Source organism: Marmota marmota, unplaced genomic scaffold (genome assembly GCF_001458135.2).
Source record: "Marmota marmota marmota unplaced genomic scaffold, marMar, whole genome shotgun sequence".
In the NCBI taxonomy this organism is placed as follows: domain Eukaryota; kingdom Metazoa; phylum Chordata; class Mammalia; order Rodentia; family Sciuridae; genus Marmota; species Marmota marmota.
In genome coordinates, this window is record NW_026000101.1 from 12,041,486 (window position 1) to 12,066,557 (window position 25,072).

The 25,072-nt window shown below is 35.0% G+C and overlaps 2 protein-coding genes across 2 annotated transcripts in view; one reads left to right on the plus strand and one right to left on the minus strand.

Annotated features, from left to right (window-relative positions):
• The window catches only part of Tex10 (testis expressed 10), a 46,059-nt gene that overhangs the window by 18,696 nt on the left and 2,291 nt on the right, over positions 1-25,072 (plus strand). The window contains exons 8-13 of the mRNA XM_015492254.2: positions 1,926-2,101; positions 3,982-4,159; positions 9,242-9,330; positions 10,820-10,953; positions 19,481-19,561; positions 21,210-21,391. Coding sequence (XP_015347740.1) covers positions 1,926-2,101; positions 3,982-4,159; positions 9,242-9,330; positions 10,820-10,953; positions 19,481-19,561; positions 21,210-21,391 — 840 coding nt within the window. The remainder of the gene's footprint in view (positions 1-1,925; positions 2,102-3,981; positions 4,160-9,241; positions 9,331-10,819; positions 10,954-19,480; positions 19,562-21,209; positions 21,392-25,072) is intronic.
• Invs (inversin) overlaps positions 13,094-25,072 on the minus strand; it is a 157,277-nt gene continuing 145,298 nt past the window's right edge. The window contains exon 18 of the mRNA XM_048783301.1: positions 13,094-13,230. The gene's annotated coding sequence lies outside the window, so the exon portion shown is untranslated. The remainder of the gene's footprint in view (positions 13,231-25,072) is intronic.

Genomic DNA, 25,072 nt, shown 5'->3' on the forward strand with positions numbered 1-25,072 from the left:
TGCTGAGTTATTTGTAGTCTGTTTAAATATTTTAAGTAAGCTGATAGAGTGATGAAATCTTTGGAGAAAGTGTCTCTCTCTCTTTTTTTTTTTTTAAAAATCCTATGTAGTGCATTTATGAAATGATGGAAAGTTTTATAAAAAAGCATGCTTAATAGTTCTCGTGAACTTTATACCCATATCTGAACAGTAAAAGCCTCTTTAGCATGTATTTCTACTTGTAGCTAGTGAACAGATGCAACAACCTATAGCAGCCTGTTTTAATTAGCCTTTCATTGCTGTGGCCAAAATACCTGACAAAAATAACTTAGAGGTTTTGGAGGTTTATTCCATGATTGGCTAAGTTCATTGCTCTGGGCCCAAGGTGTCTAGTGGAGGAAAGTGGCTCACCTCATCATGGCCAGGAAACCGGGTGGGGGCACAGGGAAGCTAACCCTTCCAGGGCATGCCCCATTGACCCACCCTCTCCACCCACATCCTACCTGCCTGTAATTATCCGGCAGTTTATTCAAAGTAGATTATAGCACTCTGTCTAGTCATTTCACCTTCAAACAAACTTTGGGGGACACTTCATATTCAAGCCACAACACGGCCATAATCTTTTTCTTCCCATAGAAAATATGGAGGTTAGGGCTGGGGATGTGGCTCAAGCGATAGTGCGCTCGCCTGGCATGCGTGCGGCCTGGGTCTGATCCTCAGCACCACATACAAATAAAGATGTTGTGTCCGCCAAAAACTAAAAAAATAAATTTAAAAAAAAAAAGAAAGAAAATATGGAGGTTGAATCATTAGCCATTAGTGACATATTGGGACATGTGGGATAAACTGGAGGACAATAGAAGATGACCAAGTTTCTGGCTTAGTTTAATACTATCAGGTGAGATAGACAACAAAGAATGGAACTAAGGAATCAACTTTTTTTTTTGGACACCCAGTATTTGCATTCATCCCAGGGGTGCTCTGCCACTGAGCTGCCACCCTTAGCCCTTCTTATTTTTCAGTTTGAGACATGGTCTCCCTAAATTGCCAAGACTGTCCTTCAACTTGTGATCCTCCTGTATAAACCTCTCAAGTATCTAGGATTGCAGGTGTGCATGATTATGTCCAGCAGGAATTAACTCTTTTGATATGGTAAATTTAAGATCATTTGAGCTAGTCAGGAAGATGTGTGGTTGGGGTTTGCCACATGTGGTGGTGGCTCATTCCTGTAATCCCAACTATTAGGGATACTGAGGCAGGAAGATCACAAGTTCAAGGCCAGCCTGTAGCAAGCCACTGTCTTAAAGTTAAAGGGGGGGGGGCTGCGGATTTAGCTCAGTGGTAGAATACTTGTCTAACTTGCGAGACCCTGCGTTCAATCGCCAGTAAGAGAGAGGTGGATTGATTGATTGATTGATTTGGGATATCTCCATATATGTAGGTAGTTGTTGGACTGTAGTCTGGTTTTTGCTATAAATTTAGGTCTGACAATGAAGTGCATACTTACTTAAGCTCTCAATGTTTGCTGTTAAACCAAGACATTAGAGCTTTAAGTAAGTGCCCTATATAATAAAATAACACAAGTTCAAAGCCATTTTGTGTGTGGGCAAATGCATCAGCTTGTTAATAGAGTATAATAATTAACATTAACTAGATAAGTAGTTTACAAAGAGTTAAGTATTTCTGTCCCTTAAGGTAAAACTACAATTTAGATAATATCCCATATTGCATAATTTAGTGGGCAAAGTCTTGGAAAACGTTTCTCGTAGGTAAATGATGGGGACATCTTGTAGGCTTTCAAATGTTTAAATGAACAAATGTGTTATTGGTTCATGATTAGTCACTTGGTAGCATGTTTAAATTATAATCCTTTTTTGTTAGTTCAAATTTATTTCCCTTGCCTTTGAAGATCACACTTTGTCGTGTTTTCCCTTGGTCTATCTAAGATACCGTAGTAAAGTGTTATCCCGTTGGCTTGCTGGTTTACCATTGCAACTCTCTCATCTGGGCTCCCGAAACCCTGAACTCTCAACACAGCTGATTGATATCATTCATACTGCTGCAGCACGAGCAAATAAAGAATTACTAAAAAGTTTACAAACTACTGCTCCCCGAATCTATGGTAAGAGTTTAAGTGGCATATGTACTCATTGGTTTATCCTAGTGTAGGAAACAAATTTTTAAGGGAATCTCTTTAGCTTTGCCGCCTTTTTAGTTATGCCGTTGTCAAATTGCCAAAATTAAAAATTAAAAACTAAACAGTAAATTTATTTTCAGTATTATTGTTTGTTGGAATTGTTATAGAGGATTAATGTTTGTAGATGATATTTTTTTTGGCAGGGTGTGGAGTGGTACCAGGGATTGAACTCAGGGGCACTTGACTACTGAGCCATCTCCCCAGCCCTATTTTATATTTTTATTTAGAGTCAGGATCTCACTGGGTTTTTTAGTGCCTTGCTTTTACTGAGGTTGGCTTTGAACTTGAGATCCTCCTGCCTCAGCTTCTTGATCCTCTGGGATTACAGGCATGTGCCACTCACTGGGCCTGGCTGCCGATGCTTTTTGTGTTCTTAAATTATCTTTGAAACTACCTCCTATTTATAAATTCAAAACTAATAAGAGACTTAAGAAATTACTTTGAAGCTTTAATGGCACTATAATACCTTCATTACTTATAATGAATATATTGTATGACTTCTTTATATTTTTACTTTAGTATTCATCCCTGGAACTGACTTAAGTGTTTAATATTTTAAGCAAAAAATATGACTAAAATACATGAATATACATATGTATATACATGGGCATATACATGTGCATATAGTTTGTATTTGTTTATTGAGATTGAGTCACATAATTTATTGAGACAGAATGATAAAATCTACCAGTTTACAATATATACTTCAGTGGTTTTTAAATATATTCCAAAGATTGTACAGTTGTCACCACTATTTAATTCTAGAACATTTTCATCACCCTAAAAAAATACTCTGTACTCAGTAATTGTCCCTAAGATTCTCTCTCCCCCAGTCCTTGGAAACTACTAATCTACTTTGTATTTTTATGGAATTGTCTATTTTGGACATTTCGTATAAGCAGAATTATATAATACAAGGCCTCTTATGTCTAGCTTCTTTCCCTTAGTATTATATTTCAAGGTTCATCAGTCTTAGAACAAGTATCAGTACTTTATTCCTTTTTACAGTTAAATGATATTCCCTTTACTCATATGCCACTTGTACATGGTTTCTACCTTTTGTGGGTCATATGTTAATAATTTTAATGTATTTTACGTTATATATTTATATGTTTTATATAATATTTTTCTATAACTTCTAAAAAATTTTTGGGGGTGATGAGGGTTAAGCCCTTTTTGTTTTGAGATTAGATCTTGTTAAGTTGCTGAACTATACATCCTTTTTGTTTTGAGATTGGATCTTGTTAAGTTGCTGAGCTTGCAGTCTTCCTACCTTAGTGTCCTCCTGAGTCACTGGAATTACAGGCATATGCCACCATACCTGGACCATGGATTATATTTTAAAATATTGTACATATATGTATAGGTACATAGATATATACACACACATGGAGCAGACAATCAGGTCTTTTACCTTAAATTAGGTTGATATTGTAATTTTCACTGTTAGTTGAATTGCTTGTTTTTCATTGTTATGCTTTGTGCTCAGTCCTGTTTCCTTTTCACTCCCATCAAAGTTCTTATTTCTAACAGAACACTTAGATATTGTGAAATTATTATAGTGTTCAATAAATAAATAAATTTTGAATAAATGATTATAATGTTCACTGTTTTACTTCAGGAAATAGCTTAACAAGCCATAGATACATTATTTATGATAAAAATTTTGTGATTGATATGATTGAACTTCAGTGTAATTTGTCAGCCTCTGATTCAATAAAAGCCATCAACATGCTTTACTAAATTTAATCTCCAGTTTGTATATATCGTATAGCTGAATTTAATATTTTTACCTACCCCACTAGATCCACAAGAAGGCACCGTGGTCGTTCTCCCTGCAGAGTCTCAGAAACGTTTGGTTCAGCTTGTATATTTTCTACCCAGTCTGCCTACTGATTTGCTTTCTCGATTAAGTCGTTGCTGTATTATGGGAAGACTCAGTTCAAGTTTGTCGGCCATGCTTATTGGGATACTACACATGAGGTATCTTGTTCAAGTGAGCTGTATTTTAAGTGTATAATCTTTTTCCCCTCTTCCTCTTACTGGAAACTGGTACAATACAGAAGGCTTTTAAAGTCACATATTGCTACTACTGATATTTGATATAATTGCAACTCTTAACATTTATTAGCTGACGAAAATTTGCCTACTGTAAAACTGCTTCATGTTTATGTCTCGTGATTTATATAGCTAGATTAGAATGAGGGCTGAAATTCAATCAAAAGCATGGAGGTGAGAGTACTCTGCATAAAATCTTAGGGGTTAGGAAATTGTCACCTAGACTTTCTGGGAATTCAGAATTTAATTAGCTGCTGAATTAAATAAGCTTGTGGACTCAGATCAGGAATTACTTAAAGTCTCTCTTTTTGTAGTAAAATATACATAGCATAAAATTTACCATTTTAACATTTTGTGGCTATAGTGGTATTTTACAGAATTATTCATCTCAAACTAAAATACTACCCACTAAACAATTCCTCCCTATTTCTTCCATGCCTCACCCCCCAACTCCTCCTAATCACTATTCTGTCTTTTTGATTTTTATCACTGTGGATACTGCATATTAATGGGACTATTGATTGTTTTTCTTTTTATGACTGGCTTTTTTGCATCTTGTCCTTGAGATTGATCTTAAGGGTGCTCTACCACTGAGCTATGTCCTTTCCTCCCCACCACCTTTATTTTGTTTATTTTTTTAGTTTTGAGACAGGGTCTTGCTAAGTTGTTGGAGGGTCTAAATTGCTGAGGCTGGCTTAGAAATTGTTCTGCCTTAGCCTCCAGAGTTGTTGGGATTACAGATCTGTGCTTAAATTTTATTTCATTTTAAGGCTGAGTGATATTGTATTTTGTGTGTGTGTTTGTGTGAGTGTGTGTGTTACTGTATTTTGTTTATCCTTAATTTTTTTTTTCTTAGTTGTAGATAGACACAGTACCTTTGTTTTATTTATTTATGTGGTGATAAGGATTGAACCTAGTGCCTCACACTTGCTAGGCAAGTGCACTACCACTGAGCTACAGCCCCAGCCCTGCCATTCATCTTTTGATAGAAATCTGTTTTTTTCCCATCTTTTGGCTAATTAGAGTAATGTTTTTAATGCACAGTGGTATACAGATATCTTTCTGAGGCCATTCTTTCAATTTTTGGCCATGTATCTAGAGATTAAATTGCTGGATCATATGGTAATACTGTGTTCTTATTTATTATTTTTTGGTGCTGGGGATTAATCCAGTGATTAATGCATGCTAGTCAAGTGCTCTGCCACTATACCCCCATCTCATTTATTTAGATTTTTGAGGAATTGTTATGCCATTTTCTATAGTGACTAGGCATTTTATTCTGAAAAGTTTTTGTAATAATTTCAAATTGCCAGTGTTGAAAGAATCCTTAAACACTTCATGTTTGTAACAGAGTAATTTGGTATTCATATCCATCAATATTTATTGGTAGTTGTGGCTCCTTTTAATAAACTTTGTCAGTCTTTTCATATAATATAGGACAAATATTTGACTAGTTACTAAAAGTGTGCTACATAACTGACTATACCTTTCCTTCTAGCAGATGAGAGTTATTGGTAATATGTTGTTTATATATGAAAGTTCAAGGTTTATTTCTTCTCTGTATATGTGTTAAACTTGGTCATTTTTAAGTATTTTAAAAATTGATAAATTTCCCATATTTTTCTATATCTGAGGTGGCTTTGTATTTATTAACTTCCAGTGGAGGGCACTCTCTACCTTAGGTATAAATTTTATCAGCCAGTTAAGACCCACCTTTTGAACCATAGTTGAAATTAATTTACTTTGGAAACTGCATTTAATATTTTTATCAATGTCAGATATGATTCACTTTTTTTTGGGGGGGTGGGGGATTTGTAATGAGTATTGGGAAAGTACATATTGATAATAAGGCTCATAATCATTAAAAGCAGATTGGGGGGTCTGGGTTTGTGGCTCAGTGGTAGAGCGCTTGCCTAGCATGCGTGAAACACTGGATTTGATCCTCAGCACACATAAAAATAAATAAATAAAGGTTTTGTGTCCATTTACAACTTAAAAAATATTAAAAAATAAAATAAAAGCAGATTGGGTTGTAGGAGGTGTAGCTCAGTGGCAAAGTGTATGTTTAGCATATATGAGCTATTTTGGCATACATACATGCAAAGCTGACTGGTTTTGTAGTTAAAACTTCACCAAACTTGAGTTTTGCTTTTTAGGGTTTGTAGAATCCATTCGTAGATTTATCTGTAGATGTAATATTCCTGTTGAGAGTAATCTCTTTTTGAAAAAAATATAAAATTAAGGTTTTTTAACTTTCCTAGACTTGGCATTATATGACTTTTCAAGTAGGGTCAGAATTTAAGACTAATGTTTGGTTCCTTAGACATTTTGGGTCACTTTATATCTTTCAGAATATTCCCTTTTATCCTTGACTTTTTCATTTTCTCCTCCTACCTGTACTGATGTCAAATTAATTTCTGTGAAATGTAACTTTAATCATTTCTGAAATTTTTTTTGTTGGGGTGGGGATGAGGTTACTGGGGATTAAACTCAGGGTGCTTTACCACTGAGCTCAATTCCCAGACCTTTCTATTTTTTATTTTGAGACAGGGTTTCAACTAAGTTGACAAAGGTGGACTGGAACTTATCATTCTGCCTCAGCCCCCCTGAGTCACTGAGATTATAGATGTGTGCCATCGCTTCTGGCAGTTATTTCTTATTTTGATTTTGTTACATTAACTGAGCCATGAGATTAAAGTTAACTCAAATTTTTGTAGTTCTTATGCCCCCCTGTCTCTATCAGAAATGTTTATTGAAAGCAGGATACAACTTGAGTGTTTCATGTATGAAAAACCCATCAGCTAGAAATCATTCATGTTTATTTTCTCTTGAGAAGTATACTTGGATTTGCTGTCCCTACCTTTTTACCAACCCATTTATGTTTTCTTAGAATTTTATTTTTTTTGCATATCATTCTACTGCATGCTCACTAAGGTGTTCAGAAGTAGTTTGAAAACAAACTAATAGGCTCTTGAACCCAGTTTAAAAAAAAAAAAACAATCACGGGCTGGGGTTGTGGCTCAGCGGTAGAGCACTCGCTTAGCGTGTGTGAGGCCCTAGGTTCAATTCTCAACACCACATATAAATAAATAAAGGTATTGTGTTCACCTACAACTAAAAGAATAATTAAAATTTTTTTTATAAAAGCTATCACTTGTACCATCCTATGGCTAAATGGCAGCAAATTCATTTTAAGTGTCTCTTTGGGGACAAATGACAAACTATTATCACACTGTCTTTTAAACTATGGTGATAATATTTGTTCTGATGCCCACCTTGTGTTGTTCCATGATCATAGCAAGTTCTTTCCTTTCTGCCCCTGATTTGTTTACAGCTGGATTGGGGAAATATAAAGCATAAATATGGAAAAGTAATTCGAAATGTTAAATAAAGAAATTGTTTGGACTAAGAAAATTTGGCTTGGGTTTTAAGTAGGGTGAATATACAACCTGGCCTGCCAGCAGCTGTTTCAGTTTACCTCTTTTGCTCTTGCATAGTTAGTAATAGCATTCCTCTCTCTTTTCATAAGTGTTCTGCCTTGGACAATGTATATGATCATCATAGTTTTAAAAACAGTGTTGATGTAATCACTTGTCATTTTCCCCCTAAAAAACTTAAATGTATTTTCTTCTTTTAGCCACTGGGTGGCACAGTTGCTTCCTATATTTACTGGGTTCAGAAGAATGTTTTCTAACCATTCTTTTGAACTCCTTTCTATATGGCAACTGTGGCTTTCTATGACCTTTTAGATTGTGATATTCCTTCCATAAATCTTCACTTGTTTCCTGCATATGATACTCAAAAAAAGTTTTTTTAATTTTAACCCTCCAAATTTAAGACCATTAATAAACATGATGCAGTTATTATGATGGTAAAAAATTATTAAGTGCTTATTGGTGATTTAGAAACTCCTAACTTTATCACATTCAGAATTTGTAAGCTCAGTTTTTTGGATCTGATCATTTCCCTTTTTGCTATTTCTGTGATTGATGTTTGCTCTCATTCTAGCCTTTCCTTGAAGAAAGTTACTGGAAACTCATCTCAGCAGGAATTGTAATCCTCATTTAATGAAAGGCTGCTTTACATTTAGTTATTCCCTTAAGTCCTTAGCCAATACCTTAGCTGCGCTATAGTGAAATAGACTTTAAGAAGAGAAACACAGGGCTGGGGATGTGGCTCAAGTGGTAGCGTGCTCGCCTGGCATGCGTGTGGCCCGGGTTCGATCCTCAGCACCACATACAAACAAACATGTTGTGTCCGCCGAGAACTGAAAAATGAATATTAAAATTCTCTCTCTCTCAAAAAAAAAGAGAGAAACACATAGTTGTCTTTACTTTTGCTTAGGTAGGAAGCTAGAACTTGATTATTAAACATAACTCATTTGCTGAATGTTAGACTTTATAAACAGTCATAGTGAGTAAAAGTCATAGTAAGTACATAGTGATAGAACCTAGTGGTGAAAAAGCAAAACTTCATTTTGGCTCTTTGGAGTTTAGTTTTGGAATGTGGTGGAAGTTTTCTGCTATACCATACATGTGTGAATCATTTGTGCTTTTTAATGAAACTTTACATAAAAATGTTAGAATTTAAAATTTTTACATTATAGGACTTGAGCCCTTTCATAAAATATTAAAACACTATAGTTGGGTGTAGTGATGCAAACTTGTAGTTCCAGCTACCTGGGAGACTGAGGTAGGTGGATTACCAATTTGAAGCCAGCCTCAGCAATTTTGTAAGACACTTAGCAAGACCCTGTTTCAAAATAAAAAGGACTGGGTAAAGTGCCTCTGGCTTCAATACCCAATACAAAAACAAAACCAAAAACATTATATACTATGGGTTTTCTTTTAAGCTATTAAATAAGTCTTATTAAAGGAAAATGATTTGATGTGGTTTCTAGCTCAGTGGCTGAGCATATGGAGGCTGTGAATTCAGTCCCTAAGACCCTTAGGTCCCCTGAAAAGAAAATTGAACTTCTGATAATAGTTCTCCCATTGTTTATTATAGATCATCACTTTCTGGATGGAAGTATTCAGTTAAAGACTGGTTGATAACTGATGTGGACTATTTCAGCTTCTTATTTTCCACACTTACAGGTAACCCCATTTCACTTGCCAGGTCACAAATTAAAAAACCTCATTCTCCTAAGATTTGCTGTCTTATCTGTTTGGTTCCCAGTATGGGAGATGATAAGTACTCTGTCTTAGAAGGATTTTTATTATAAGTGAAAATCTTTGAAAGAATATTTGTACCCTGCAGTATCAAGTTCCTGAAGCAGGTGATACATGATTCAACTTAAGTGACTCAAATCTCTCATAAATATCCAACACTTTGGGTTATTTGAAAATCATGTGATTATATTTTCATCTCCTTCCTAGTCTTTATTCTAATTTTATTCTCATCCTTGTTTATAGTGAATTGTACCTAATTGGCTCTTTTTAAACTAGGCAGAGAAAATTCCAGTGCATGGTTTAAAAATGCAGCAAATAACAGATCTCCTTTCCAAACATGTTCAAATGTTCAGTTTGATATAATAATATCAGGTTTTGATTAGTTCTTATACTACATTTACCCTCAAAACAAAATTGCTAAAATGAGTAGAAATGCTATCTTATTATCATTTTGAATAATTGTGCTCTTTCAATATTAACCTTTTTATACTTAGATGATAATGATGAGATTGAAATTTTCTAAATGCTTGAAATTAGGGGGGTTAGTTATTATCCAAATACAGAAAGAACTTGACAGGTTTCAGAATGAAGTTGAATCTATTAAGATAACTATTTAAAAATAATAAAAACTCCTACGTGTTAATTTCATATTTTTTGGATGAGCACATTTGAGGTAGGAGGGATTTATATTTTATGTTTATATATTTATATAAAAGTTACCCGTCAAAAAGCTTTTAGTTTTACAAAACTCATTCAAAGTTAGTACTGTTATGTGGCTATTAAACTTAGATAATGCTTCTTTAGGGTGTACTTATGGAAGGATAGTGGTCTGAACATCTAAGTAGGCAGTGGTATTAAATCATTCTGAGAACAGCTACATGTCAGGAGCAACTTTGGGACATTGTCTGTGTAGCTTAGGTCAAATGTACTGGGGTGATAAAGAAATCAAAATTTTGTTAACTAAGGTGTAGTTGAAGGAACTACAAATGTATTGTCCATCTGCAGGGCCCTGAGTTCAGTTAAGAAACAAAAAAATAGACTTGGGAGGTACAGTAATTTTAAAACAGGGCTTTTATCTAAGAAATGTAATGTTTGGCATTGTAAAAGTATGTTATTTTTACTCATTCATTTGCTTTTTCAAAAAAATTTACTTTTTTAAGTAAAAGTAGTAAAGTTCTAGTAGGTGGGATAGCCCATTTTAGGATATATTTTACTTTGGGTCAGAGCACATAATTATGTGAATTCAACTGCCTCATTATTACAAGTTCATTTCTTAAGATAATTATATGATATGTAGAAACTAAAGAAGGGTTTGCTGGAAGGTACATGTTACCTGTTTATAAAAAATTATGAAGACTGTTACTGCTTTGTAATTAATTTATTTTTACATAGCTTTCTTTCTTAACTGCGTTAGGCTTTTCAAAAGAAGAGTTGACTTGGCTTCAGAACCTCCGAGGAGTTCCTCATGTCATCCAGACACAGCTTTCCCCTGTGCTGCTCTACCTTACAGACTTGGATCAGTTTTTACACCATTGGGATGTAACAGAGGTAATAGAGCATCTCAAAACAAACTGATAATTACTGAATTTCTGTTTATTAACCACCAACGGTTACTATATGTGTTAGAGTTGCCTTGTGAGCTGTTTTTAGAGAAATTAGTATAAGATAGTGATCCCTGTTTTGAAAATGCTTATCCCGGAGAGGAGATACTTGTAAGAGGAGTGGTTTTCATTATGAAACTCCACTAGAAATAGAACAAAAATCAATACTTTGAATGATGGAGACATTTATTTTCTTTTATTTAGCATAAAATAGATCCATCTATTTAAAAAAGGAAAGAAGTCTAATTTTTAAAATAAATACAACAAATTTAAACAATCTTTTAAAAAGAGGACTTTGATTTATATATGATTCCTTTTACAGACCAGAAATTTAATAACTTTAATATATTTTAGTATTTATAAAATACTTTGGTTTCCAAAGCAATTATTTGTTTCCTTTATAAATATTAAGGCAAATCTTGTAGATATCTAAAAAATTAAACTTAATAAATAAGGTGAATATTTTATATTAATACTTTAATATTTAATATTTTGTTAAAATATTAACATGTTTATGTTTCAGTACTATTTAATGAAATTTCTAACTAAAACCACAAGTCTAGCTGGGTACTGCAGCATACCTGTAACCCTGCAGTTTGGAAGGCTGTGGCAGGAGGGTCGCAAGTTCAAGGCCAGCCTCAGCAATTTAGCAGTCCCTAAGTGAGACCGTGTCTAAAAATAAAAAGGGATGGGGATTTGGCTCAGTAGTTAAGGGCCTATACAATCCCTGGCACCAAAAAACAAAACAAAAACAACGAAGCAAGTCTAAATTAAATTGGAATTATAAGATTGATAAGTTGTTGCAGATGTTACCAGTGCTTAAACTAAATACACAAAAACATTACAACAGACAATACTAAGGCTTTGATGCATTTCTCCTTTTTTTGGCTTGATGGTAGGATTAAATTAAGGGACCCTGTGCTTTCTAAGTATATGCTCTACCGCTGAGCTTAATGCCCAGCCCCATTTCTTATTTATTTTCTTTTTTAAAATATTTCTTGGGCTTTGGCTGTAGCTCAGTGGTAGAGTGCCTCCCTTTCACGTGTGAGGCATTGGGTTCGATCCTCAGCACCATATAAAAATAAATAAAGGTATTGTGTCCATCTACAACTAAAAAAAAAATTACAAAAAAAAATTCTTCACTTGCATTCAAAGTTGCTTATTCTTATTGAATATAAGTACAATTATGTCATCCCATGTAATTTGGGGCGGGGTATCAGGGTTTGAACTCTGGGGCACTCAACCACTGAGCCACATCCCCAGCCCTGTTTTGTATTTTTATTTAGAGTTGGGCTCACTGGGTTGCTTAGCACCTTGCTTTTGTTGAGTCTGGCTTTGAACTTGAGATCCACCTGCTTCAGCCTTCCAAGCCATTGGGATTACAGGTGCCACCGTATCTGGCTTACCCCATGTAATTTTGGTTTTAATCTTTCACTTATAACCTGCACTTATGTTTTTGCTGGCTGATTTTTAAAAAAATGATCCAAGAGGCCCTGGCCAGGACATTGCATTTTTTCCCATAACCCAATGACTAACCCCCACCCCTGTCAGTGTTCTTCTGTTTTGTTGTTGCACCAACTTATTCATCTGATCTGTTTACTTCTTTATTCTGAATTCTCTTCATGTCCTTTTGATTTTTAGGGTTGTACTTTTTATAGATACTTAACATTTTTCTGTCATGGCCTTTTTAAAAATTTTAGGTCTATTTTATGCTAAATAAAATACCTTTATTTAGTTCTGTTAAATGTTTATTTTTTAGTTATAGGTGGATACATTAAAAAATTTTTTGTTATGTTGTGCTGAGGATTAAACCCAGTCCCTCACACATGCTAGGCAAGTGCTCTACCACTCAGCTACAGCCCTAGCCCTGTCATGGCCTTTTTTTGACTTTGGTTTTGACACTTAAGGCTTTGCCAAAGACATTTATCCTCCTTTTATATTACTCACGGTATGTAGTATTATGTGTACTTGGGGTCCTTCAAAAATACTGATGTTTTTAAAAATGAAAAGAAATAATAAATTGAGGTGAAGGTCTTGCTTACTAGATTCAGAATTGCCAACAGTATATAATAATGGTAATTGTGTCCTTTGAAAGCACAGGCAGATTCTGATTTATTTAAAGTGTTCTATCAGGCATAGTGACACACCTGTAATCCTGTTGACTCAGGAGGTGGAAGTGGGAGGATCCCAGGTTTGAGGCAGGCCTCAGTAACTTAGTGAGACCCTGTTGAAAAATAAAAAGGGTTGGGTTCAATATCTAGTACCACCGTCCTCCACCCCCACCCATCAAGTGTCCTGACATTTTGAGGAAAGCATTGTATGGGGATTCCAGGCATAGACTTGCCAGTGTCTAGTGTGATGACTTGAAAACTCAACCTTTTTAGGCATTGTTATTATGAGGTCATAATATATGGTGGTTCTTACAGCTCTGGTTTCTAACTAGCAATTAAAAAAATTTTTATAAGCCAATCATCTGTAGAAAGCCAAGACACAGTTGTCATTAAAATGTGATTATCTATATATCTGAGGTGAACATTTGCCAAGGCCACCTATTAAATTTCCAAGGTTGCTATCTTTGCAATGTTAGGACATAAATTAGGGAAAATTGTAAAGTCTTGTTTTTAGTTATTGAAGTTTTTAAGCAAAATTTACTTTGGATAAACTTTGTTATACTTCAGTCTTCAGGTGAAAATATTTGAAATACATAGTTTCTGACATGTTAAGTGCAAAAAAATATGTTTTTCTAGTAACTTAATTTGGGCAAGTTACTAGAGTGGACTTACCTGTTTGTATTACGGCAGTGTTATATGCCTAGGTAAAAAATATTTTTTTAAATATCAGGACTTTTTGGAGTATGTATTATTTAAAACATATAGTTGAGAAAGATAGACAGATCATAGTGAAAAAACATATTCTGAGTTCCTGAATCGCCCATTTTCCCTCCCCAGGTTCTGCTAGTTTCTGTTACCTAGTTTTTTCTAAATAACATTACCTTCTGTATCTTTACAACAAACTACCTATATGCATATGTTCTTTGGGTTTTCTACTCTTATAGAAATAACATATTGTTTATATTGTTCTGGACTTGCAATTTTCATTTAATGTCTTTGTGATCGTTCTTCCTGGCCACTAAAGAAATCATACAGCTGTATGATTGTATGATCTTTCTTTTAAAAACAGTAATTAACAGGGTAGGATCCCAAATAGAGATTTCCTTTCCAGGCCCAGCAAACAGTTTTAAGGTTAACTGTCATTTGTAAGATATTGAATGGTTGTTTTGTTTTGGTTGTGCTGTGGCTCAGACTCAGGGCCTCATGCTTGCTAAGCACATGTGCTATCTGGGCTACCTTACAAACTCCCGAAGATTTTTTTTTTTTTTTTTTTGGTACTTGGAATTGATCTTAGGGCCTCCTGCATGCTAGGCAAGTCCTCTACCATTGAGCTACATCTCTAGCTCTTTTTATTTTGAGACAGGGTTTCATTAAGTTGCTCAGGCTAGTCTTGAACTTTCTCTCCTCCTGCCTTAGCCTCCTGAGTCACTGGGATTATAGGCGTGTGCCACCACACTGGCTAAGAATACTTTTTAACATGAATAAACTCTGAAAAAATGGTCATACAAAGTAACAAACAGTTTTAAGAAATAACAGTATTTTCAGTATTTTTAAAATCTCTCTGTCTTTTTCTCTCTCGTTTTTTTTGGTACGAGGGCTTGAACCCAGGGGCACTTAACCACTGAACCACATCCCCTTCCCTTTTTTTGTATTTTATTTAGGGACAAGGTCTCACTGCATTGCTGAGGCTGTCTTTGAACTCACCATCCTCCTGCCTCAGCCTCTCTAGCTACAATTATAGGTGTGCACCACCATACCTGGCTCTGTTCTTCATTTAGAGTAATGTAATATGTATTTATACTTTTTTATAGTTTCACCATAAATGTATATAACTTCAAATTTTATTGTTTTGTTTTACATGTTACTGAACTTTTTTTTAAAAATATTTTTTAGTTGTCAATGGACCTTTATTTTATTTATTTAGATGTGGTGCTGAGAATCGAACCCAGTGCCTCACACGTGCTAGGCAAGCACTCTACCACTGAGCTACAACCCCAGCCCCCATGTTACTGAACTGTTAAAAAATAAAATAATATCTTTTTAGTAATTTGCTTTTATTCATTCAACATACTAAGAGAGTTATATTAATGTGTCAAGTAGTTCATTCTTTTTCAGTGGTGTATGGTATTTCATTGTAAAATAGGAATTCATTGATGGTATTTCATTGCAAAATAGGAATTCATTGTCTTTCATATTTTGAGTATTTTTAGATTTTCAATTTTTTTTTCTACTTTTGGCATCAAGGGCATCCCCTTTTATCATTAATTGCTCTTTAACTTAACACAGTCTACCTCCAAATTACACTATCCTACTTTATGTAATACTGGAATATATAAGGATAGATAAATAAGGTCATTCTTACTTGTGTTTCTCTGTATGTAATGTGTTTTCATTTCTCTAATTTCTTTCTCTGCATTTTTAAAAACATTTTCTTTTTATCCTTCTTAAATATTTCTATATGGAGCTTTTGTTGTACCTAAATGTTACTTTTACATTTTCTTGGCTTATATTTGCTTAGTGTTTTGTTGGCTTATAGTTTATTGTGTTAAGGAAAATAGGTGTTGTGTTCCCTTCTTGTAGGTCTCTTAATTAACATGTGTTAAGACTATTTTGTTTTGAATGTCATTTTTTTAAAGCATTTTTTGTGTTTTAAAAAATTATTATGTCTTCAGGTCACTAATCTTTTTTGTAGTATTCAGCTGCTTTTATATCCAACCAGTGAGTTTTTAAAATTTCTTAAATTTATTTATTTTATGGTACTGAAGATTGAACCTAGGGGCACTCTAACCACTATATTCCTAGCGCTTTTTATTTTATTTTATTGAGATGAGGTCTTACTTAAGTTGCTTAGGCTGGCCTAAAACTTGATACTGTCCTGTTTTAGCTTCCCAAGTAGTTAGAATTACAGGTGTGTGCTACTGCAGCTGGCCCAACCAATGAATTTTAAATTTCACATTTTTTTAATGTCAAGAATTTTTTCTTAAATCTTTTGCTTTTCTTTTGGTGTTACATTTGCTTAAGATAGTTATAAAAATTGTTTTAAGGTTCTTGGTTCTATCAGTCATTTATGTAGATTTATTTTTCTCCTGGTTATGTTTTGTGTTGTACATCTTGACATGTTCAGAAGTTTTTGAGTAGATATTGAATAGTGGGTATTTTTGAGTTGGAAAATTTTGTTGTTCTTAGGCTATTTGGCTCTTTTTCTGGTGGTCATGCTGTTTGAGAAGTATCAGCTTGGGCCTTTTGAATCTTGGTTTTTAGTTTGATTGGTGTGGCTTATTAGAACAAGTTGCCTTTATTAACATAAGGCTCATTAAACTGTGGCTTCTGACCCAGTTTTTGTTGTTCCTATTTTTATACCATCCTTGATGTAAGTGTGTACGTTCTTTTAACAGTTGTTAAAATGAAAGAAAGAATATGTGACAGAGCTGTACATGGCCTACAAAACTTAAAATACTATTTGGCTTTTCATAGGAAAATATTTGCCAACTTTTGTTCTTGGGCTCATTTAGCCCTGCTTTGTGTTCTCTGAGCATCTTCTCAATGACCTGGGTGTTCTAGGAAGACCCTCCATTTTCCCTGGTTAGTACTCAGACATCTCTGTGTCCTGTTTGAGCTTTAGGAATTGTTCGTTTTCTGCCCCTGCATGTTCTTTGCCTGGCATCCTGGAGACAAGCCTTGTGCATTCACAGCTTTGTATTTAGCAGAATACCTAAAGAGACTGGAATTCTCTTTACTTTCAAGTTCTTTTCAATCCAAATTCTAGTTGTCAACAGCTCTCTCAAAGTCCTTGCCCTGTCTTGCCTATATTAGGGAGCCTTCCACACTTTGCTTGGGTTCCTCCTCAAAGTGCCTTCAGCAGAGGCCAATATAATAAATCACTGTATTTACAACTTTAGTGTTGCTCATTGTCTAAAGTTTGAAAACATTTGTTTTCTATATTCAGTTTTCTGTCTACATGCTCTGGTTTATAACATTTTTATGTGACGCCACTGAAACAAATAGAGTAGGAAAGTCCCAGATTTTCAAAAAGAAAGAAATTGTTCTTGGTCAGTAAGATACTGCAGCACAGGTAAGTCTTTAGCTGAATAGAATTTTGACTTAGGAGTCAGGGTGCTGCTCCTGACTATACTGTTGACCTCTAGATACTAGAACATTGGTTGCTTTCTGTGTAGCAGTTTGGCCTCTTTTAGTTAGGTATGTACATGGAAAGGTGACAAGAATTCTTGTCTTGATGTCAATGTGTAACCTAACTTTTTAAAAGTTAACATATTTTAGATCTAAAACTTTAAAAGCCTGTTTTATTTTGTAATTTATTTTAATATTTAACCTTTACCAGTTATTAAATTATAGTTTTGGCTACTTAGCACTTGCCCACTTTAATCTTAGCCTCCAGGTCTTGAAGTCATATGTTCATTTCAGGTTTTCTGCTTTCCTTTCTCTCTTATGTCAGAGTAGAATATGGCAAACCAGTTCTACATGGAATAATGAAGAATGGTTGGTAGAAACCAAATGGATTTCTGTCCTGCTTAGTGGACAGCAATTAGGAATTCACCATCTCAGGGTTCATTCTGGTTGTCTTTTGTTCCTTCCTTGTACCTGTTTTCTCTGATAGTGAGAATCTTATCTCCTGTAGTACTGACTTGATCATTTCTTCTGTTTGTAATCCATCTCTCTTTGTTGTGCCTTCGACCCTTCTCTCTTCACCCCACTTGGACTCTGGCTCTTGGGGGCAGTCTGTCCCTATTCATGCATAACCTGATCTGAGCCTCCTCTACTTTCTCACCAGAGTTCACTAGCTCAGCCACACCCACTGACTTTAGAACTGAATTGTTCAAGGAGGGAAAAGATAAAGCAGACATTTATGATTAATGGACACTTTTCAAATGTGATTTATCTTCTATTAATGGCAGTATTCACCATGCTTACTTTGAAGCAGGAAGAAGGCATTGGAAAATTTTTCTTCTATTGATAAATAAAATTTCCATTTAAAAACTTTTGAGTAGTATCAAACTCTAAGAAATATAATGTATAGAGCTATTGAACTTTTCTCTCCTACTTTAAGAAATCCATACATAACAAATATAGGTTGGGGGTATAGCTCAGTGGTAGAATGTGTGCCTAGTGTACAGAAGACCCTGGGTTTAATTTCTGGCACCAGAAACAAAGACCCTACCACCACCACCACCACATACATTGCACCATCATGTTTTTTTTGTTTTTTGTTTTTTTAATATTGGTTTAGTTGTAGGTGGACACAATATCTTTATTTTATTTATATGTGGTGCTAAGGATCAAACCCAGGGCCTCACACGTGATAGGTGAGCGCTCTGCTGCTGAGTCACAACTTCAGTCCCCATTTGAGGGTGATTTACAGTTCTCTTGAACCTAGGTGGACCAGTTTCTGCCTAGGGTGATATTCCTCCTTTCATCAGTCTTTTTGTCTCTCCCTACAATTTTTCTACATAGTTCACCTCTGGTACTACATGCCATCAGGTTCTAGAGTCTATGTTATGACTGAAATCTATGAAAGACTTGGTGCCATTCTTGGCTTTCTGTTTTCTTTATGACTTAAAAAGTTTAAAGTATTTTTGGTGTGTGGTTCCTACCTCCCTTCTTTTCCTATAGATTTCTCCTATTTTTACCTTTGGGGAATAGGAAGTCAGGGTTATGATGAAATTGAACAGAATATATCCTGTGGAGTGCCATCCTCATGCTTTATTCAAAAATTAGAAATTTGAAGTGCTCAGAAGTCAGAAATTTCTTAAGCCTGACGTGACTTTCAAAAAAGTTTTGGATTTTGGAATCTGAAGTGTTTTCAGATTTTAGAAATTTTGGATTTTGAATATTTCCATAGATTTCACTCCATAAGAGCCAAATAAGCAAATATTCCAAAATCTGAAAAACTCTAAACTCTGAAACATTTTTTCAGTCCTGGGCATTTTGGATAAGAGATACTCAACCTTCAGCCTGTATTTTTATTTTCTGTATTGAGTATTTTTCTGTGGTACAGTTTTTTCCACCAAATGGCAAGAAGTTTTGTTAGCCCTTCCTTCATATCATTCATATCTTTCTATTGTAGCAACTTGCTTTAAGCTACTTGAAAATTGTGAGAGTAGAAAATGTCTCATTCTTCCATTCCTGTGACACCTAACCTAGTTCAGTGCTTAAGTACATGTTTAATAGATGAATGGGGAAAATTAGCCTATATATGAGGTCTGATTGACATTTGTATCTTCAAAGTCATTTTTTAAATACCTGTTTCCCATTATTATGTAGAGCAAATAGGTTTAAAAAAATCTGTTGAACTTGTCTTACCTAAAATGTTAAGATTTGGTTACTGGTTTTCTCTTTTTCTGACAGGCAGTTTGTCACAGTTTGTTGGTTATCCCTGCCCGGAGTCAGAGCTTTGACATCCTGCAAAGTGCCATCAGTAAGCATTTGGTAAATATCCTTAAAATTTTTTTCTCTTAAAAAATAAAACCAATTCAGTAGCTAAGATTTGAGTTTGTCAAAGTCGAAAGAGACAGTGTTTGGAATTCTAAGCTTAAGGATAGCATTGCCTCTAACAGCATTATACAATTGCTGAGAACTGAGAAATCCTGTTATTTCTAGATGTTACTAAGTAATTCTGTGACCTTGGGAGAAATTCCTTCTTTTCCTTTCTTCATCTATAAAATGAGGGTCCATAACATACTTTAGTTCTCTTTTGATTTGTGATGCTCTTGTAATTTACATGTGCATGGTTTTTGTGTATTAGGAACCCAGCAGATAGACCAGAGTCTGAGTTCCACTTAGGTAGTTTGGGTTCTAAGTCTTGGTCCCTGGGAGCAGTGTGATCAATATTGAGACTGACTTCACTTACCCATGGGTGTCTTTTGTCCCTATTAGTATTAACTCAGAGAAGGCATATCTCCTTTGTTGCTTTTAATTTGCTACAACTTTAATCTTTAGTTTTTTTATAATGTGTTATAGTGCAAGGGAAAATTCTCAAATTTTATCTTCCTAAAAACTCACTTTTTTTTGTAATTTTATAGGCACATCCATAACCCCCTTTTTCTCCTTCAAAATTTTATTTCTCTTGAATTAGGACAGGGTAATTCTTTGAATTCCTGGTACTTCCTTTTTTTTTCTTCCTGCTATCAAACTTGCAATTCTTATACCTTGTATCATCAGAGATGCCTACCATTTTTTTTTTTCCTGTTGCCACCTCAGAAGGTTATGCTTTCCTTTGACTATATTCATTATCCTAGTAAAAGATCAATATGCCAGCCAGGCTTGGCCACCATTTTCAGACAGCCCAATGGAGGAGATTAAGTCCTCAGAATTTCCAGGCTTTTAAAATGATTACGTGATAGTAGTTTTCAGGAGATTGAAATCATGTTTCTGTACAGTTACAAGTTAGATTTTACCTTTATGACAGTGTAGTCTAGGTGAATGAACGTACCATAATGAGCCTTATTTGGCCTTCCAGGGTTTCTTGACTGCAAAGCAGTCAAGTGTTATGAATAGTAATATCTTATATCCACTCCTCTAATGGTATTTTCTTTTTATCTGAATGGCTAAATCAGAAGGCAGGAGAAGACTAAATGTAAAATGAACTCTATACATTTAATTACCTGGAATGGAATATGGTACCAAATTCCAAGAGTTTTCTAGTTGGTAAAGTCAAAAGTTTTTAACTGTGATTATTGATGTCAAGGTTTTCTTTGGATGCATGAAATAATCCTTTTAAATAATGTTTTGATGAGCAGTAGAACTTGTAACATGGAAGATTTTAGATTTTGTCCTAAAGGGGAGGCAATGGATTTCATTAATCATATTTCTTGGGCTCAGTGGTAGAACAGTTGTCTAGCACACTTGAGGCCCTGGGTTCCATTCCTAGTGCTGCTTATTCTCTTCAAAGTTATTTGACAATTAAATTCTCAAAGGAAAACATGACCTTTGGGTGCAGCAGGTGGTGTATGTTTTGTGTATGCTAGTTTTTAGTAGAAGCGTTATAAGTTTGATATTCCAGTTAACAGATTTTGGTTTTATTTGGGTGATGGGTACTTCTGTAAAGAGGTAATTAATCTCATTTTTCTCTGCTTAGGTTGGGTTGACTGTAATTCCAGACAGCACGGCCGGCTGTGTTTTTGGTGTTATCTGTAAGCTCCTGGATCATACGTGTGTAGTTAGTGAAACTCTACTGCCATTTCTGGCTTCTTGTTGCTACAGTCTTCTTTATTTTCTGCTCACTCTAGAGAAAGGGGAAGCAGAACATCTAAAAAAGAGGTAATAGTTTTTTTGTGTGTTTGTTTTGTTTTTTAACCTTAAGTTTTTCCTTTTCTGCCTTTCTCCCCAGATAAATAAATTAGAGAGGGTGAATTAAATTAGATTTTTAGAAATACTGTAAATTCTCTTTTAGAGAGTTTGTGTAAATCTAGCTTGTCTTTGCTTTGTTCTTTCATGAATCCTCTGTGTGTTGTAGTGAGATTTTTTAGTTTTTTGATTTTCCTTTATAAATTTTATAAGTTAGTTTCTTGAGCGCTTTCCCTTATTAACATTGCTGTGGGTCTAGCAAGATAAAAAAAATTCTATTCTTAAGAGGATGGGTATTACTACAAGCCTTTGTATTTTGTTTTGGGCCTCATTAGAGCTTCCACAGTGGAATATAAAATTCTTGGATTTATGAAAATTGTTCTAAGATGCTAGTGATTTTAATTAGCCAGTACTTTTGCTCTTAGGTAATATTCAAGCTAGACTTTGTAGGATAGTTTGTAAAATTCCACTTCAGTTTAAAAACTGTTCCCTTGTGTATATTCTTATACTTAATAAGATTCATTGTAGGTTATTTTTTAAAATTTGGCAAGTGAACAAATAGGAGAAAGTAAGTTCTTTAATTTGCTGCTAACATTTTGATGTGTGCCTTTTTGGGGTGTGTGTGTCTCTCTCTCTCAATTTTTGTTCATTTATTTATTTTTGGTATTGGGAATTGAACTTATTGGCACTTTACCATTGGGCACATCCCCAGTCCTCATTTATGAGAAAAGGTTTTGTCAAGTTGCTGAAGCTAGCCTCAAACTTGAGATCCTCCTGCTTTCACCTCCCAAGTTGCTGGGATTTATAGGCATACACCATTGAGCTCGGCTTTTTAAACATTTAAATGCCATGAAAATGTATCGTACATACTGATTGTATAACATACCTATATACTTTAAAAAGAGTATACTGAATCTTTTTTTAACTGACCCCTAGGTTTAGAAACAGAATATCATCAATACATTCAGTTTCATGCACCCTCCACAGTTATATTTCTCTTCTGCCCCCACCCCTAATCACTTTTGTGTTAACTTTTTGACTTTAAAAAGAAAGGGTATTTATAAGAATCACATGTGTACGTATTTTACGGGGAGGAGTTCTGATTCAGTGTCACTTGTGAGATTTCATATTTCATTCAGTTTTTCCCCCCCTCTACTAGGGGTCAGTCAGTTTCTCAGAAGGGTCAGATATTAAATATTTTAGGTTTTATGGGCCGTGTCTCAACACTGCTGGTAGTGTGAAAACTGCAGTGGATAGTATGCAGAGCAATGAATGTGACTATGTCTTAATTAAATTTACAGAGGCTGTTGGCTGGGTTTGGTTTTGGCAGTAATCACCTGACTGCTATACAGTATTTTGTTATATTAATGTACCATAATTTACCCATTTTACTGTCTATGCTCATTGATTTTTTTTTAGTGTGTGTGTATGTGTATAGAAAATGTGTATTTCACTGTAAATACTCTATAAATACACTATAAATTGACATAATGAACATAGATTTGATATCATTCTCATCATCAGACTTTATGTCTGATGGATCAAGAAAAGTTTTTATAAATCTCAAGGAACTTCTCAAGGTTCTAAAGATTTTATAAGATCTTTACTTATGCACTGTGTATATTGTCATTTGTCACTTTCTGTCACTTGAAATACAAGCTCCTTTATTAAACACTGTCATCTGATGTTTCATAGATCTTTTGTACTTTCTTAGAGAAGAGTAGCCTGCTTTGACTTTATGTGGCAGGATGCAACTTGTTGGCCTGTTGAAAGTGCCCAGTTTTATATGGATATTGGCCAAGTTGTTAACACCCCTGGACCCCAAGATGGCATTAGTCAGAAGAACGTGCTTGTAGCCAGAGTCTAAAATACTTAAAATTCCCTTTACCATTGAAGAAGGTATTTGTAAGATCACAAAAGGTAAGAGTGCCCAAATGACTGAGAACCTTTGATTTTACAAATACTGGCCAAAAAGTCAGGCTTCACTAATTTTAAATTGTTCAGAACTTTTCACCAAACCTTTGTTACTAATGAAAAAATTTGTTGTTATTCTGAGTCCTCTTAGTTTGTAGGTTAGTAATCTTAAATTTTTATTTTCTCTTCAACTTTGTGTTGTAAGTTGGAATTTGTCCTACAGTACATTGTAATTTATCCTGCTGGAGACTTGGTGTGCTCCTTCATTCTGAAGACTATAGTTTTTTCTTCTTCACCCTGGAAACTTCTGTTGTTAGTTCTTGATTATTATCTCCTCCTATGTTTCTCTTCAGTTCTTTCAAAAACTACTTTTACTTGTAGAGAGTGTCTCATTCTGCCTTTGCCTCTTAACAGTTTCCGCTTTGCTAATTCTTTTAGCTTTCCCTTTGAGCATTTCTTTCATTTAATATTGTTCAGTTTTCTTTTGGATTTGTTTCTAGTTTGGATTTTTGCTATTCTTGTTTGCTTATGGTTTATTGGTTAAAGCTCCTATCAGTTTGTTCTTTATCTTTTTTTCCTCTGCTGTGGGGAATTCTCCCTCAATTTGCAGAACAAGTGGGGCTCTGGAGATTGTCTTTCACAAGGTTGAACTGACTCCTGTGCCTTTTCTGTAAATGTGCCTTTTAAAGAGTTTTGGAGGTTTGTGGAGGCCTTCCCATGGGATAGTTGAACACTTGGATTTTCCTGGCTTCCCACTGCATGTAGGGAGCCCAGTTCAAGCTCTCTGCCTGCTATAATTGGGGTCTGAGCTGTCAGCTTCCAGCACTATTGACTGGAAAATTCTATCCCCCAAATCGCACATTGTTGTGTACCCTATTGGGTATCTCTGAATTCTTTCACTGTTTCTGGCATGTAGAAGTTTCACCTATTTATGATTTTACATCCACTTCAATTTACAAAAGTAGAAAATGAATTCAGTCTTGTGCTACATAATGAGGTTTCTCTCACTGAGACCTGTGTATGCAGTAGTGGTCCCCTAAGATGTGGAGCTGAAAAATCCCTATCACCTAGTGACACTGTAGCCATTGCAAGCAACATTGTAATGCAACACATACTTTTCATTTGTGGTGATACTGGTATAAGCAAACCTACTGCACTGCCATGGTTTAAAAGTATAGTACGTACAATTATGTACAGTATAGTACTTCATAATAGATAGCTATGTTACTGGTTTATGTTTAGAGAACATTCCTGTTTAAAAAAAAAAACTAAAACAGTATGCTGGCAGCAGCCTCATTTTTCTTGTGTTTTTTCATCCATCTCTGGACTGCATTCAACATTGGACCATTACAGGAGTAACTTGTAAATATCTAAGGGCAGGTATTATAAATTCAGTTGGAACCAAAGTAGCTTCCTCTGTTCTTCCCTAGAGATCTTTACCTCTATGCCTGTACCTCAGTATTAGCTATGTCTACAGTCTGGTTTACTCTTTTCTCCCTGCATGTAGCTTTGCTAGCCTGACTGCATCAGTTAATGGACTGAATAAGTGCCCTTTAATTAAGGGGGTCTGTTTACCTAGAGTGGATTCCTTATCCGCCTTAGTTGTCATTGCCATATGTGAAGTCAGGAAAGTTAGTCATATGGTGAAGGGCCCGTTCCACCTAGACCTAGAGGGTAGTAAGCTTCTCTTAAAAATGATTGGGGACTGGGAGGGTTGTACACTTTGGAACAGAAACTGCA